The following is a 16,907-nucleotide window of genomic DNA, read 5'->3' on the forward strand; positions in this document are numbered from 1 at the left end:
ACACAGTCCTGTTACGCCACCACTGGGCACAGCGAAGGCAGGGGTCAAATGGGATGGACGTTCACTGTGCACTGTAAGGGGAGACAGGCGGCATTGTTATGAGGTATAAGCACAATGCATCTAGGGCTTCACTCAGTCTCCATCAACTGCACTGGGCTTTGAACCAGACCCTCTGCTCTTCTTTTCACATCGTGCAAGCCTCTGCTAAGGGGATTGGTGCCAACACCAGCACCCAGGCAGCAGCTGTCCTAGGTCTTGATTCTCCATGTCTGGGCTTGTGAGTGCTGGAACTGCTGCTCTCTGCATCCCCAAGGCCACACGGCAGCTGCATCCTTTCTGTTCTCGCACTCAAGCCGATGATTCTGCTTTCTCAGGCTTTTGTGGATAGGAAACAATGGCAGGGATTCAGAGGCTGCCACAGCACGCAGGAGCCTGAGCCCAGCTGGCTTGTATCTGCCATGTCACCCAGAGAATTCCAGCAGCACACTCCAGCTGACACCAGCTAAAAGACGGCATGTCCTGGAGTCTAAAATTAGCTCTGCCTGCTACCAGCGCTGCCTGGAGGGGCACGCGCTGCCCTGAAAATACCTGCTGTTCCTGGCGGGGCCATGTGACATCAGCACTGTCACTCCCAGCTCAGGGTTTGCCTAGCATGAGGGGCAGCAGCTCAGCAGACTCCTGCCCTCTCCAGGGAGGTCTGTATGAAGCCCATGTATTTTCTGCCTGGGAACATATCCTCTTCCACGTGCAAGCACCATTCTTGGTTTGCTCCAAACTGCTTTCGGAGTCAGCTCAGAGCCAAGCCAATCACAGAAGGAAAAACCCTTTCCCAGGCTCCCAGCCCTTCTGACGTTCCTTGGCCACCAAACCCCCTGCACCCTCTCTACCAATTCAGGGCCTGTTATCATGCTTTATGGCAACAGTCTCAATCTTCACAGGAGGCTCTTCCTGTTCCCGACTCCACCAGCACTCATCGAGAACACAGGTCACTGCTGCTGGGATCGAATGAGCTGCTTATTACTTTATGCTGAAGTGCCGACCCAGGAAAGCAGCTCCAGATGGGCCTTGTTGGCCAACAGGAAGGATTTGAAAGGCCTTGGCAATGCAGACGTTCCAGTGCTAGTCACAGATGCTTCAGAGGACACTGCAAGGAACCACCTCATGGGACACTGTTTAACACAAAAGGTGCGGAGACGCAGCTTACAACCTCACACAGGCTGCGAGCGCTTACAACTGTAGCCCTGCCTGCCTGCTGTGGCCCTCAGGTCTCGGCCCAGAAACTCTTCACAAAAGAGGCCAATGTTGCCTGTTGGAAGACAAACCCCACTGAGTGAATTCATACACACACTGGAGTTATCTAGAGACCAGGCTGGGAACATGGTCTCACCCAGGCCAAGGAGGAACTGCAGCATTGGAGCCTAGCTAGGGCACTGCAGGCTGCTTCCAGACTCAGTACCACTGAGTTCAGTTACCCAAACATGTTAAGGGAGAAAAACAGAAACTAAAGAGCATCACCCCCCTGTCCTTCTACCATGTCAGGGAGCTCGGTGCCAAAATGCAGAAGCTCAAAGATTTAGGAGGACAAAACTGTTTTATTGGAGTCAAATCACAACACTTTGCTTCCCCCCCCCCATTTAAACTGTTGTCAAAGTGCATCTACAATTCTCCATTACAGATCCACTTTCCTGAAGGTTTGCTGGGCACATTACAACTTGCCTCCTTCCAACAGATGCAATAAAAGCCTGTGCTAATTATCCCAACTAAAAATAAAAATCCATTCCAGCAAATGAGTATATATGAAGTTACAGTCGGACAGTTAAAAGGACAGCCATGGAGTCTTCAACAGTTTATTAGAAAGAATGTAGACATTAAAAAAAAAAAATCCCCACTGCTTTGAACACAAATTGAGGTTTCTCAGCCTTGTTATAAGCTGGTCAAATAAACAAAACAAAAAAATCCCAATAGTGTATAACATTTTGTCACTCGTTTCCATACCAACAGTGCAAATACATTTTGGTCTAAATGTACAGATTGACAAGCAACAACGTACAGCCATTCTCACCCCTCTGGACTAAGAGATGTAAAAGCTTGGGGAGGGGAGGGGGTCAAACAATACCAATGTACAGGCTTCACCCACTTCAGTTTGGGGGTCACTAGTTTTAGCTAAAATACGCCTGGAACACTAACTAGTGATCATTAAATACAAAGTGAAGTGTTCTCCTTTTTAACAGCACATTAGTGGAACACACCTGAAGACACTACAGAGGTATAGTGCGTTACCAATTTAATTCTATAAGCCAATTAAAACATCGCATCAGCCAGGTCACCTCCAGGTAGGAGGTCTCTGAGTTGCCTGCAGCCCATGCTGCGAGGGGGAACACAGATTTGCCATTCAAGCAAATAGAGGATTTCCCCACTGTAACCATGTCTGAGGCAACCGGGTTCTGTAAACTTTGTCCTGCAGCGGTTGTTTCGGTTGCCTATACTTCAATTGCTTTTTTGTTTTTTGGAAGTCTGAAAAAAGAGGTTCCCACATAATGTTATTGCCTCTTGTGGCTTAAGACTGCCCCGTACAATGGTACATACCAACCATCAGTGAAGCCATTTAAAACAGATTGAAAATGGGTTAAAGGATGCAATATCTGGCTTTAGAGCTATCAACTCAGGAATTCTTATCTCAATTATGAAATGCTGTAATGAAGTTCTTTCCCCAAACCCTGAAGACGACAGTTTTCCTTACTCCAGATCTGGCATTTCTGAAAAGACAGGCAACGCATTAATGCTTTTGTATCAAAACCTAGAGCCCTTTCTGGAGCTGGCTGCAATACAGACACTGTGACAGAAGCCCTGACCCAGGCTGAGCTACGTGTTGCTCAGCCTTCTTTACACCCCAGCGGGCAGATCGAATGCAGACCTCAGGTTCCGTTCAGTTCTGTATTAAACTTGTGGCATAACCAACACCCCCTAAACATTAAATCCAATCCGGTCAAAGTGTTAGAGTCAGACCAGCTGTATGCGCAGACCTCCATGAAGGAGGCAGCTCCAGTCTCTGACTCCTGTGGCTGCAGCAATCAGCACAGCCAAGGGGGTGTCTGCAAGTCCCACTCAAGGACAGGTCATTCTGCATTCAGTGTAACCCACTAGGATAACATGCTCAGAATGGACCTAGGTAGAACCCAGTGCCACATCCGGGCAGACAAGGGCATGTGCTGGCAAGCGTGATAGCGCGTTCCCAGTTTGGAGGTACGAGCTAGTGCAACAACTCCCAGAGACTGCAGATTAGCATAATGAAACACACTTACTTTCGTCATCGCTGTCTGGTGAGTCCTGAAGGAGAGACAAACAGCAAGGAGGAGTTGATTAGATCTGGTGGTACGCTCCACGCACTCACGCTAATCCAGCCAAGGGGTCAGGCCTGTGAAGCCTGGCATGAGGCTGCTGGCCATCAGGACTTAGATTTACTCTGAGGACCTGAACAAGATAGCTCCACCCCAGCTGAGCCCCATATACAGCAAGGGCACACTTGAGATGCACTACAAAGGGGCAAGTGGGAAGCACCCCACAGATGTTCACAGGGACAACTCTAGCACCCTTCAGGCAGGTTGGGGCACTGATGCCCTTGCCAAGGGCATGGGACAGTCCTCCCAGCTATACTAAGCCAAGAATTCCAACTTGGCCATTCACACCTGACCAAGGCTGTTCCCATCCCCGCCCTAAACGAAACATGGATTAGGTACTCACATCGTCTGCTCCGTCTACTTCTGGCAAATCTACACCCTCATCTCCACCCATGTTGTTCATCATCTGTTTTGAAGGTAAAAGCAGAATTAGATTGGAGACTGCCTCAACGGCTCTCATTTCCCTCTATCAGCCGAAGGACATTAATTCTATGTCGAAAAATAGCCCATTAAATTATGGTGGAGCTCAGCCACAATGGACAATGCAGGGGTTAGTGTCTGTTAGTGACAGATGTTTATTTCAAACTGAATGTGCCACAGGACTGCTTTTAACTGAGCTTCTCGCCAGGCTCTGTTGAAGCTAGCATGAAGCCCTCTCCTGCTGAAGACTCACGTTAAGTTCGTGCTTGTGAGCAAGCCTAAGCAAGACTGGCATATCTCACTGTCACCCCATGTGCACGTCCCCATGTTACTGCACAGTGCAGAGCTACAACTGCACGCTGAGCCCATGCCCTAAAGGACCAGTTCGCTCACAACAGGCAAAGAGCGAATGAGAAAGCAGCCAAACAGTGCTTTTAATGCACCATCAGTCAAGCAGCAATTCTCGTTGAGTATCAAGCTGCCACAGCTCCAAGCGGGTTTTGCTCTAGTCTGCATCTGCCAAGTCACCCATTTGGTGCTGGCAGCAGCTGGGACTCAGCATGCTATAGTATGCATTGGTGTCAATAGCCAAGGAGCCACTTGGAATGTTAACGCGGCTGAAGAGGTCTTTTCAGCTCACTGTCAGCTGTTGCTTGCCAACACGCACAACCCAAGTGGGAACTGCAAATCCGTCTCCCATTACCTCAGAGAAGCGATCGAAATTGGACAGGTCTTCATCTGAATCATCTTCCCAATCTTTCCAGTTGTTGAAATCCACACTGAGCCAGTTGAGCTGCAATCGATACAAGGATTTCCTTCAGAGGCAAGTCATTTTGGATGTGTGGGAAGAATCTACCCTCACATAAACAGGCAAGTGCTCCAAGAAATACCAGTGTTTGAGACCAGTTACCAGGGTGAGTTTGTATTTTATACCTGGTAATCAGCCTCTGGGTGACGTTCAGATCTTAAATTTGAGAGACTGTGAGCACTGCTGCCAGGAGCATGGAAAGAGAATGGGGACCCACCTTTGCCTTCTCTTTTGTTAACCTTGGCCACGCCTGGCCAGATTCTCCTTTTCGTAAACAGCACAAGATTGATCTGTCTGTTCTTTTATGCTTTGATTCCTGGAAGAGAAGAGTCTTTTAACATGGCAGAATGCAAGAAGCAAATTTCAGCAGGATTCTCGCATCCCCTTTTTTAAGATGTCCTGCCATGTGGTTAAGATTCGGGACAAGGAATGAAGCGCATACAGCAGTGCTAGATCAGGTGATCCAGTCCTGGGGAAAACTTTCTTTTTTTTTTTTTTAAACCTGGGAACATATCTTTATCCACCCCCAAGACCGAAACCCCATGTGTTTCTGCACAGCAGCATTCTTTGGATTAGGAAAAGAGCTGGAAGCCACTGGAAGGGTCAGCTTCTGAAATACTGCCCTTCAAGTAGCAAAAGGAGAATGGACAGGAGTTCCTTGCCTCAGAAAGATGTGTTACACACTCCCAAAGAGAGCTGTGGTCCCGTTCTTGCTAAGGACACAAGGGGAAAGGCAAAAAAGCAGTCAGGAAATACTTACATTTGGATCGATATTATTAAAAAGGTCAATTTCATTTAAATGTTTAAAGTTATCACTTCCTCCAAGACAACTGCAAGAGAAAAGTATTTTGCTAGTTACGCAGCTCCAACAACAAGTCTCAAAGCATAGATAGCTGCACCAAATTAAGAGCACATGCTACTTGTTCAGTGTCAGCCTCAGCTTTTAGATACTCAAATTGCAAATCATCTTCCGCTTAACAGAGAAGGCAGTTATTTATTTACCTGAATGTAAGTTTGGATTTTTCAAAATTTACGTTAACATCTTTACTGTCTTCAACACAAAATTCAATAAAGACATAGTCCCTCCGGTCATACCACTTCGCAGAAGCAGGCTGCCTAGAAACAGACCATTTAAGAGAAATTGATCAAAATTGAGACCTGGGTCACTTATAAAAAGTCAACATTAAGCCTGGCAAAATTGTTTAAGATGCTGAGGACCAAGATCCAGCTGTCCTAGCCTGCTATTAAGTACCAGAGGAGACAATGTCAATGTTCACACATTTCCCCTCCTTGACAGGTTCAACAGTATCCACCTGATTTCCACGGTAATGGAGACAACTTCTTAGAACAGGGAAAACAGGTTTTTGTACAAGTATAAGCTATATAGCAATACTATAAACCTCTTATAAGTAAGAATTTAAAAGCATGCTTAGGTTGAAAAGTAAAGACAAATGTGAAAGAGATACCCAATAGCTTTTCAGCACTGAGGGAAAACCAGGGCCATGTCTAGACCAACCTTACTGTGACCAGCAACAGCGCCTACAGCCGTCACCGCAACACCTCCGCTACCTCGTGGAAGTAACTACACTGCTTCTGGTCAGCATGGCAATGTGGGGGATAGCAGAAGGCAAGTTTGAGCATGCCAGTGCCAGGCAAGGTAAATATGAAGTCTAGACAAGCCCTCTGATAACTTCCCACTAAGGTTAACGAGAACACTTAATACAAGCAAAATCCCAGGAGAAGGCAACATACTTCCTGATGGATGCTTGTACAATAAGACTCAAACTCTCGCTACTGCTAACAGCACCAATTAGCCAAATGTAATACATTAGTTATTCAAGGTGCACCGATATATTGGCGCCGATCCAATACAAGACCAACATAATTGACAGCATTGGCAATCAGCTTTTTTTGACTGATGTGGCCAATAATGTAACCGATAAATGCCCCTCATGCACGAGTGCAGCCCGAGCCACAGTGCAGCACGCAGGTGGTCAGGAGTGGAGCCCAGCAGCATCCAGCTGGTAAGTCTGTTGTTGGGGGGGGGGGGGGGCACGGACCATGACAGGATGGCAGAGGAAGGCTCCTGAGGTGACGGAGGGAGTGGGGCAGGGGCTGTGTGCAGGATAAGGGTGGGCTGCTGCGAGCTGTGGCTGGTGCTGGGCTCTTCCTGGTGGGGCACTGGGCCAGGGCTGCGCTCAGGGTGGGTGATGGCAGTGCTGGGAGGCAGAGGCTATGATGAATTGAGGCAGCTGCAGGCCTCTTTCCCTCCCCTTTAAGCACCACCACCACCCGAGTGCAGCCTGGCTCAGCCCACAGCAGTAGCCCACCCTCACCCCACGTGCAGATCTGGAGGCACAGATACCTCATGCCCTCCCAGGGTGCTTGCAGCTCCCTCCCCACACCCCCAACGAGCCACTTGCGACTCCATCCCGCACTCTGCCCTGGCTGTGCAGTGCCTGCCCCTGTCCAAGCCCCACTCCCTCCTTCACCATGGGGGCCTCGATCTACCTCCCTCCCCCCTCTACAGACTTACCAGCTGGATGTTACTATCTAAGCTGCCGGGGTGCATATCAGCAATTGGATTGGTATCAACAGATATGGCTCCTTAAAAATCAGGCATCGGTATTGACCCAAAAAATTTCTATCAGTCCACTTTTATCAGTAACCTTTCTTTAAAATTCTTCAATTTACAGGGCTATTTCAAAGTCTCTTGAAAACTCAAGGTTCTGAAGATAAGCAGAAAATGCATGCACACTAAAAAGTGCATGACACCCATTACTGGCACCAAGTGGATGGAAAGCTATGCAGTCCTGTGGAGAAGCCCATCAGACTTGGGAATCACAAAATACAAAAATGCAATTGCTACATACTGGCATTGAGATTTATCAATCAGGAGTCAAGTAGCAAAGCATTTAAGCTCCTCTCAATGGAAGGGCCAATGTCTTGACTCTCAGTGACATGTGACAAGCCTAGAGGGTGGGCAGGATCTGCACAATATATTTCAAGTCAAGCTGCAAATAAAAGCTGTGGGGTCAATGGTGGCAATCTCTAGGAGCTGCTAGTTGGGTTGCAATCTGACAGAAATGCTTCAGCACATGTAGCTCTTCTCAGGCAGGGAAGAGAAAGAAGAATATCCCCCTTGCCTTGCCTGTGCTCACCATGCTCCTAGGCCCTGGTACTATAGTTTCATAGTTTCTAGGGTAGGAAGGGACCCGAGTAGATCATTTGTCTGACCCCCTGCCATGGCAGGAAATAATACTGGGGTCAAACGACCCCAGCAAGATGTTCATCCAACCTCCTCTTAAAAACCCCCAGGGTAGGAGCCAGCACCACTTCTCTTGGAAGTTAGTTCCAGATCCTAGCTGCCCTGACTGTGAAATAGCACTTCCTGATATCTAGCCTAAACCTGCCCTCTGCCAGCTTGTGACCGTTATTCCTGGTCACTCCTGGCAGTGCATGGGGGAATAGTGACTCTCCCAATGCCTGCTGATCCCCCCTGACTAGCTTATAACAGGCCACTAGACCCCCCTCAGCCTTCTCTTTTGGAGCCTGAACAGGTTCAGGTCCCATAGCCTCTCCTCATAGGGCCTGCCCTGCTGTCCCCTTATCATGCGAGTGGCCTCCTCTGGACCCTCTCGATGCTGTCCACATCCCTCTTGAAGCGTGGTGCCCAGAACTGGATGCAGTACTCCAGCTGCGGCCTGACCAGTGCCACATAGAGGGGGAGGATCATCTCTTTGGAAATGCTCGAAATGCATCTGTGGATGCATGACAAGGTGCGGCTGGCCTTCCTGACTGCCTCCCCACACTGCCGGCCCATGTTCATCTTGGAGTCAATTATGTCTCCAAGATCCTTTTCTGCCTCCGTGCTGACAAGAGGGGAGTTCCCCAACCGGTAGGTGTGGTGCCGGTTGTTTCTCCCCAGGTGCATCACCTTGCACTTGTCTGTGTTGAATCCCATCCTATTCACATCTGCCCACCCTTGTAACCTGTCTAGGTCTGATTGTAGCCTGATGCTTCCTTCTAGTGTGCCCACATCTTAGTGTCATCAGCAAATTTGAACAGGGTGTTTTTTACCCCCTCATCCAAGTCACTGATGAAGATGTTGAACAGTGCAGGCCCGAGGACTGAGCCCTGAGGAACCCCACTGCCCACGTCCTTCCAAGCTGACTAGCTTCCACTTAAGTGTTGAGGTTGTCTCACCAGGCTTGCCACAGACACCAGTATGACAACCATCTTTCACCAGCCTTAGCTCCCCAACCCAAGTGTAGAAATCACTTCCCTAATCTTTGCATGCCTGAAGTTTTGTAATGAAGTCTCATGTCTACTAGAGGTAGAAACACTTTCCCCACCCCCACCATGAGCCATACTGCATATCTGAATTTCCATACCCTGGAGAAAGGTGCAGAACCACCTCATACAACTGACTACTACCACAAACAAGACTATAGGTGTTCAGGTATCTCCTTCCAAAGACATGGAAGATGGGCTCTTCTGGTCATAACCCACTTACAGACCATGAGGGCAGATCCCAATCACAGAGCAGAACCACTGGGAGACCCCAGCGTCTTGCTCACGAGTTAGGATCATGCTAACTTCAAACTGTAGCACAACGGCCTCAAGGTTTATTTTTATTGACTGCCTTGCTATCCATCATTAGTACAGTGCTACCCCAGGAAGCTCAGCTGCCCCTGAAAACCAGGATATTCATAACCCGCAAGCGGAAACATGCTCAGAGTTACAAATCTCCTGCAGGAGATCAGCTTTTGCTCCTCCTTTCAAGGAGACAGAGGGGCTTGGATTGCAGGCCATGCTCCAAATGCTAAGCAGGATAACCTGACAAAAAACAGAATCCTGATGTAATGTCAAGTCGTCAGAATGTGTCAAGATGACCCCTGCTGAACAAGGGAAGGGAAGGCAGATTCTGACTCAGCCACCTGCTCTTCCCAGCTGACAGGCTGCACGGTTTACTCCAAGATGCTTCTGTTCCATCGCCCCGCAGTTCATGCAGTCCCATTCCAAAGCAACTCGATTTGCCCATGAGAAACCAATGATACAGGAGGCTGAGAGACATCTTGTTTGCCAAAGGCTAACATACTCTGCATGTCATCTTTCTAGCCATTTCAGCTTTCTGATGCCCTCTTGGAGATGCTGACTACATCTGTCTGCACAAAATGAAGTTCCCTTTTAGAAAACCTCAGGAGTACATGAATTTTCTACAGCCAGGCTAAGCATCATACTTTTTGCCAGACACTGTTTTAATCTAGACTTTTTTACTGGAACCACTTAGGAAATCAAATCTCTATTGACTGAGATGCACTGAGTCAGTTTCATAAAGGGGACAATGACAGCTTCCTCTGCAGGGCCCGGTGTCACCTCCAGTGCCCTCGGCCTACAATTCTGAAGGCTTCTCGCCACACTCATTTGGCTGCCACCACAAAGAGGGCCAGGTAAATGGCAATTCTTGCACCCACTTGGGAGAAGCAAGCTTGTAACAACAGCAATGCAGACTGGATTTGCTCTTTTGTTTTCCACAAGAAAAGCCTATTTGCATTAAGGTTCAAGGTTGCCTTCTCGTACTGTGTATGAGCTAAACACAAAGGACCACAACCCAGAGAGGCACAAGTCAAGAGGGGCCTTCTCTAAGGACAGAAGTCTTCTCTAGTCATGACAACAGAGGGCCCTTTTCTGAATATGATCCTTAAAGAGCTTTATTCCAAGCCACAGGGAGAAGGGCCAACATCTTTGAATAGCATACATCAGAAACAGTGCAAATGGCAAGTAGTTTCCCTTTCCACTTGTGCAAAACAATTCAGGGCAAACCGCATAAGACAAGAGTAGAAACTCCTTCATATGATATTCCCAATTCTTCCAGTGAGCCTTGCCTTCCTAGTTAGGGCTCACAGCCACAGAGTAGAGGACTCAGGTGAGCTCCCTCTTCTTCTACTCTCTGTTCTAGCCCAAACTTGGTACTCTGGATGCTTTTTGTCACTTCTCATGCCACCAGGACACAAACGTTTCAGCTGCATGGAACGGGACACAGTCACGCAGAGAGGCTGTCAGAACAGAAGTCTCAGTGTGCCTGCTCTTCCTAAGGAAGGGAGTTTGCTGAATTCTATTGACATTTTGCAAGTGCTGCATGTCAATGGAGATATCACCAGCCTTCCCCAAGTTATGTGCGTTTCCTCAGCCAGCGTTGCTGGATATATTCCCTTGGCTTCTTTGCCAAGATTAACAGGCTTTAACAGGAACAAGGTCCCAACTGCACTATAATAGAGACCCTCTAAATCAGGGATTCACAATCTTTATAGGCTCAAGGTACCCCTAGATAGGCTTTAGGCATGCCTTGGAAAGTGCCAGCTTCTAGTTTTCCCTTGTCTTTTTTTTGTTCTTACTACAAAAAAATAAAATAGAGCAATTCTTCAATTGCAAAGAAGTCAGAAAGCCCACAACAGGTCAGGCTATTTTTAATCATTAAGATTCCTATTTGAAATCTCTGGGTGTGTCTTTTGGGGGTGTTGGTTGTAGCTGTGTTGGTCTGAGACCATAGGGTTTGTCTTGCAAGCCATGCTTGCACACCTAATACTGCTGCACTTGCGTGGCGTGCTGTGGCATCCTTGAAAGGAGCTCATGACACCCTGCTTGAGAATCACCCCTCTACGTCTTTGAAAGGATTTACTCTAGAGTTAAAGGGGACAGCCCAATTCTAAGCTGTTTAGTGGAAGAGGAGGGCAGTAGCAGAAGATAAAGCTTCAGAATTAAAATTTTAATTGTATATGCTAAAAACCTCATTAAGGCTAGGCTCAACAAAGCCCTGGCTGGAATGATTTAGTTGAGGCTGGCCCTGCTTGGAGCAGGGGTTTGGCCTAGATGTGACCTCCTGAGGTCCCTTTCAACCCTCATTTTTTATGATTATCCAATACATATTTTTAACTCCGTCTAATCTTGGGTTAGAGAAATGACAAACACTAAAGTAGGAGGCAATCAAGTTAAATTCACCTTTTTCTTTTTTTAAAGCAGCACTGATAACCTTTTTAAAGACAATTAAGTTAAATCCTTCAAAACAGACTTAAAAAAACCTCAACCATTTAGCAGAGACCTTAGTTTTTGGTTCTCTCATGAGGTGCTACACTCCGTGATGCACAACAGGATGCTTCAACATGACTAGCAGAAGCTTCAGAGGAGGCAGTGCAGTGCCATAACGTATTTACATCACATGCCTGTATTTTAAGATTCCTGGAAGACGTGGACAGAGACCAGTGGTAAAACACACACGTTCATGTCAGATTGATTGAACACTTGTGCAGGAGGGTTATTCCACCACACACACAAAGCTGTTAGGCAGCACATGATTTACTTCCCCACTTGCAGCAAGGACCAGCCTCAGGACTTTCCAGTACTACCAGCTGTATGCATTGATTATGCAGGTCTATCATTTAAACCACCCCCAACCCCCAGCCTGACCCACAGCATCTCACCAGAAACGTGCTCTGCTGAGAGAGGCAGGCAACACTAGCTGCTCTCATATTGCTTCAGATTTGCCAGGAAGGTGACTCAGGCCACAAGAGATGAGGTGCAGCCACCATGCTGGCTTTGTAAGAAGTCTAAAATACATTAGTTTTGTTCCAGTGCTCCACACGAGGTGGTTTATAATGCCACAAACCCTGCACATCCCAAAACTAAACAGCCAGAAAGTCTTTCCAGCTTCGTGCAACAGGCAGCCTGTCCCACCTAGGGTCCCCATGTTTCAGGTTGGGCAGGGATGCTCTTTATCAGACAACCTCAAGCTTGGTGCTGACAGGGCTGAATCAGAGCAGTTACTTCTGATTGCCTCTGATCTGAAATGAGAACTCAGCCTGACTGGCAAATTTATATACTCAACCTGAGCAGAGTGAGATGGGACTGCAGGATCACAACTCCTACTTTACCAAGTGACCTTTAATGATGTGATGCTGGCTGGTGTTCCTGTAAGTTCAGCTAGCTGCTGCAGTTAGGCATTGCTTTTTAACTGCGCATTTAACATGAAGATTGTACCAGTTTCCCTCCCTTATGGGAGTCCTGCCAAGACAGCCAAGCCCATGTCATGCCTGCTCTGGACTGCTGTGATGCACTCCACATCAGTCTATAGATCACTGGAAGCTGCAGCAGTACAGAGAATCATGGGGTATATTAGACCAAGCCAGAGATTCAATGGTGGCACTGGTGCCTTGGAGAACTCACTGCTAGATACATGTCAAGGAGGTGCTACCAATGTGGAGATGCCCACCTGGCCTAGCTAGTTTCCCAAGTATTCCCTCCCTGCTCCATCTCCCACCACAACTTGGACCAGCCCTGCCTCTGTCCCTGCCCTAGTTTGGAAGTGAGCAGATATAATACAATAATGGCACTATATCAAGTTGCGATGGGACAAAAACTAACCCTGTTTCACTAGCTTTCTCATTACAGTTAAATTTGGGTAGAAGAAATACAAAATAAGTGATGCTGGATTAGTTGCGGAGGAGTCACCATCGGTGCAGAAGTTGGAACGAGTCAGCTAATCCAAGGAGGTTGACCAATCCCACATTGAGTGGCCAGTCCCACGCCCACTATTGGAGGCTGCTTCCTACCATCAAGTAAAAAGACCCATTAAATCATCACATGCAATAACTGAAGCCATTTCCACCACGTGCTCAACTCCTACCCAGTTCACTAGGCACTGCAGGGTTTTTAAGGGCAAAATTTGCCCTTATGAAATAGCACTCGACTCAGGGAAGTCGAGCAGCATCTAATTCAGTGATCCTGCCACTGGTGCGTCTAGAGAGTTAATACGCGCCTTGCTGTCACTCTGTTATGAATGGCACACTTCAGTTTTGGGTTAGAGAAGCAGCCGCAATAGACTTATAATGAAGCAGCTAATCAAGGCTCTCAAAGCCTGGTGAAAACTGTCCTGGCCAGGTCAGAGTCCCAAAATACTAGGTGCTGCTGAGGAGCCTCTAAGATACAAGCAGCGATTTGCCTAATCGGTGCTCCTCTGCTGGTGAGACTTGGCTATCAGCAACGTTGGGAGCCCTAGTGAACGCAGTCCGCAAGCCTTTCACACGTTCCTGGGGAGAACTGCTCCTGGCTGCCGGGGCTTCAGCCCCTGAGGACTTGCTGGCGCAAACGCTCCCCAGGTTTCCCATTCCCGGAGAGCCACACCAGTGTTACCGACTGCAGATAGGTTTGGATGTCCCATTTCAGCGTGAGGAAGAGAGTCTTGGCCCTTAGTTTCTCCAGAATCAGGAAAAGCTACTGGTTCAATCCATGCGCTCTTCACGATGCAACAAGACCGAAGCTCGTTGTCACTGGCAGGCCAAGCCTGAGCGCAAGCTCTCCACACGAGTGACCCTACGTACGCTTCCCCATGGGGCACTGGGGACAGGCCACGACACTGGAAATGATCCAGTTGCTTCAGGTGCTGAGCCAGCGTCCTCTGGACAACAGGAGCACCTGAATCAGTGCTACTTTCTGTGCTGAGCCATGTGTGTTTGAAGCCGACCCTTCTCCCCCCACCCAGGCGAGATCAAACAGGGAGCCTGAAGCCACACTTGAAACAATGGGGGGAGGGGGAAATAAAACAAAACCCCCACCCCTCTGGGCAGCTGATTTGGCAAAGCAACCTCCTCAAATCAGTTTGAAGCTGACGGCAAAAAAAGCTAAGGCGGATAGGCAGACAAAGTCCTCAGAGGATCTCCCCTATCACCCTCAGGCTGGGGGAGGGGGGCACCCACCCGCCGGGGGGGCTCCCCACCCCTACCAGCAACCTCCCATTCCTGGGGCAACTTACCCCTGAGAGGACACCCGCCACCCCACACGCTGGGGGAGGAGATCATGCATCCATCCCATCCCCCCTCCCCAAACCCCCTGGCTCGGCCCCTCCCCCCTTTACATGGGGTGGCACACACGCACGTGGGGGGCCCACGTGGGGGGGGGAGCTCAAGGTCGCGCCGCTCCCCCCCGCCCCAGGCCTCGTGCGAAGGGCGCCCCCACCCCGCGCGGGGAGGAGGCCCAGGCCCGGGTCCCCCCCGCCACAGGCCACATTCCCGCGTGGGGCCGCCCCCCCGCCGGCACGTGGTCCCCGAGGCCGCCCCTCCCCCCCCCGGCCGGGCGCGGCCCCCCTCACATGGCGCTGGCGGCGGTCAGGGCTCGGGGCCCGGCTCCGGGCTAGCGGGCAGGGCGCGGCGGCAGCGGCGGCTCCTCAAGGCTCGGGCTCGGCCTGGCCTGGCTCCCACAATGCCCCGCGCGCGCTGGGGCAACGGCGGCTCGCGGCGCTGGTGACGCAGCAAAATACCCGCCGCGCGCCCGCCCTCCGCTCCCCCCTTCCCTGCGCCTGCGCGGCCTCCAGCGCCCCCGCCCTACTGCGCCTGCGCCGCAACGGCCCGCGGTTCTTTCCACTCCTTTCTAGCAGCTTCTCGACGCGCATGCGCGGGACTGGGGAAAGGAAACGAGGCGGCTGCGGTTGCTGCGGCAACACTCCCCATTCCGCCTTCCGGGCGCGATGGAGGCTGGGAGACGGAGTCCCCGCGGCGTGGGCAGCTCCGGGTGGAAGGGGTTAAAAGGGGGTGCAGGTCCGGGGACAACAGGTAGAGATAGCCCCTTACCCCCCTCCCTGGTGCCCCCAGGGCCAGCTCTCTCCTGTAGGTACCCCAGGGCCCTGGGTACTAGCTAGGGCTCCAGCCACAGCTTCTGTGTCCCCATCCTGGTACATGGCCTGGAGCACCAGGATAACTAGGTCCCCATTTGCACTGGGGGCAGGATACTCCCCAGAGCCACCTCCAGCCAGGTGCTGGGTTGATCAGAAGCACCTTCCTCTGCTGCAGGTCCTGGTGTCCCCTGAGCTCCTGCATCTGTCTGCATTGGAGTGGAGCCTCCCACCGCAGAGACTTTGCCAGAGAGCTGTGGTAGCACAGCCTGCCAGGGGCTTCCACACAGCCCATGGGTGCCCATCAAGCTCCTTGTTTTGCTCCCAGGCAGCAAAAGGAACCCCCCCCACACCTTGATTCTAGAACAGGACATAGCAGAGTCCATTGCCCCTCCTCTGCGTTCTTCATCATTGCATCTTTTTCCAAGCAGGGCACCCTCCAGGCAGTAAGCCTGTGCACAGATCCAGCCCTGTAGGCACCCAACCACATCAGTCTTCGGTCCAATCATGACAAAAGGACCAGCAGGAAGACAACAGACTCTTAACACCTGCTAACAAGAATCACCTCAAGCCCCAGCCAAAGAGGTACAGGGAGCTCTCTTCTCTTCTCATTCCTCTGCTGCAGCCTACAAACACAACCTTGTATTCCAGGCCATTGCTCCCCTCTGGACCATCTTGCCCCTGCACACTTTGCTTTCTTTCCCAAATGTCACCACCACATCCATCTCGCTCTGCCTGGCTCCGTACTCCTCCAAGGCTTCTTATAAAGGGACTTGCTTCTTTACCGCCTTTTATTAAGCTGGTCAGACTACAACCACATCTCGTTTCAGCCCTCGTAGTTCTGTGGGCCACAAGAGCATGGCTTGGGAAGGTAACAAGGGGCTTCTGGTGGCTTCCTGCCAACCCCATTTGAGGTTTCTTGCTGGCAGTGGCTAATTGTGTTTATCAAGCCCACTTTCACAGTTTCTGTCTTTCTATTTTAGGATACTTAGAACACATTTTGGGGTAAAGCTGCACCCTTCCCCGCCTCCTTCCTGAACCCTGACGACTCTCCCCTGAACCACAAGCAACAGCTTTCTGGATAAGGCCAAGCTGGGACCAGCAGGCCTGGGGGAATGAGAGAGACAAGCAGAGCTCGGCTTTTCACTGCATTGCACCGCCCCAACACTGAATGTTTAAAATGCCAGAACCTGTTTTACCGCATGTCCAAGCCTCGGGCAGCAGGGCTCCGTGGTGCCGCTGCAATAGAAAGACGATACAGTGACAGCAAGTCCAGGCAAGGGCCACACCATAGCAGGTGACTCAGCAGGCTGCTGGCAGCAAACTCCGAGGAAACCTCCCAGCAACACAGCATTCAGGGGGGAATTGTTTGTGTAATTACAGGGCTGCTGGCTCCTGTGGCATCTCAGTACTTGCTGACGTCGTCCCCTGGGGTGAGCTCACGCATTTCCGAGAGGATTTCCCATCCATACAACCCTGGCATCTGGGTCTGGAGCAACGTGGAGAAAGCACGATGTGAAGGCTCGGGAGCCAGGAGGCAAAGGGGTCTGGTTTAAACCCCTCATGTAGGGCAGCCCGGATTTCTAGGGGCCTGGCCCCAGCTCTGAGTGACACTCCA

The 16,907-nt window shown here is 50.2% G+C and overlaps 1 protein-coding gene across 1 annotated transcript; it reads right to left on the reverse strand.

Moving 5' to 3' along the window:
• Window positions 1-1,833: 1,833 nt before the first annotated feature.
• Window positions 1,834-16,736, reverse strand: PTGES3 (prostaglandin E synthase 3). The gene is given in 11 exon segments (XM_090051615.1): window positions 1,834-2,756; window positions 3,303-3,327; window positions 3,742-3,804; window positions 4,522-4,611; window positions 4,844-4,942; window positions 5,387-5,456; window positions 5,629-5,742; window positions 14,771-14,811; window positions 14,859-14,891; window positions 14,893-15,011; window positions 16,733-16,736. Coding segments are annotated over 11 exon segments (678 nt in total). The 3' UTR covers window positions 1,834-2,736.
• Window positions 16,737-16,907: the final 171 nt, after the last annotated feature.

This window comes from Crocodylus siamensis, chromosome 6 (genome assembly GCF_052110815.1).
Source record: "Crocodylus siamensis isolate JL-2025a chromosome 6, ASM5211081v1, whole genome shotgun sequence".
Classification (NCBI taxonomy): domain Eukaryota; kingdom Metazoa; phylum Chordata; order Crocodylia; family Crocodylidae; genus Crocodylus; species Crocodylus siamensis.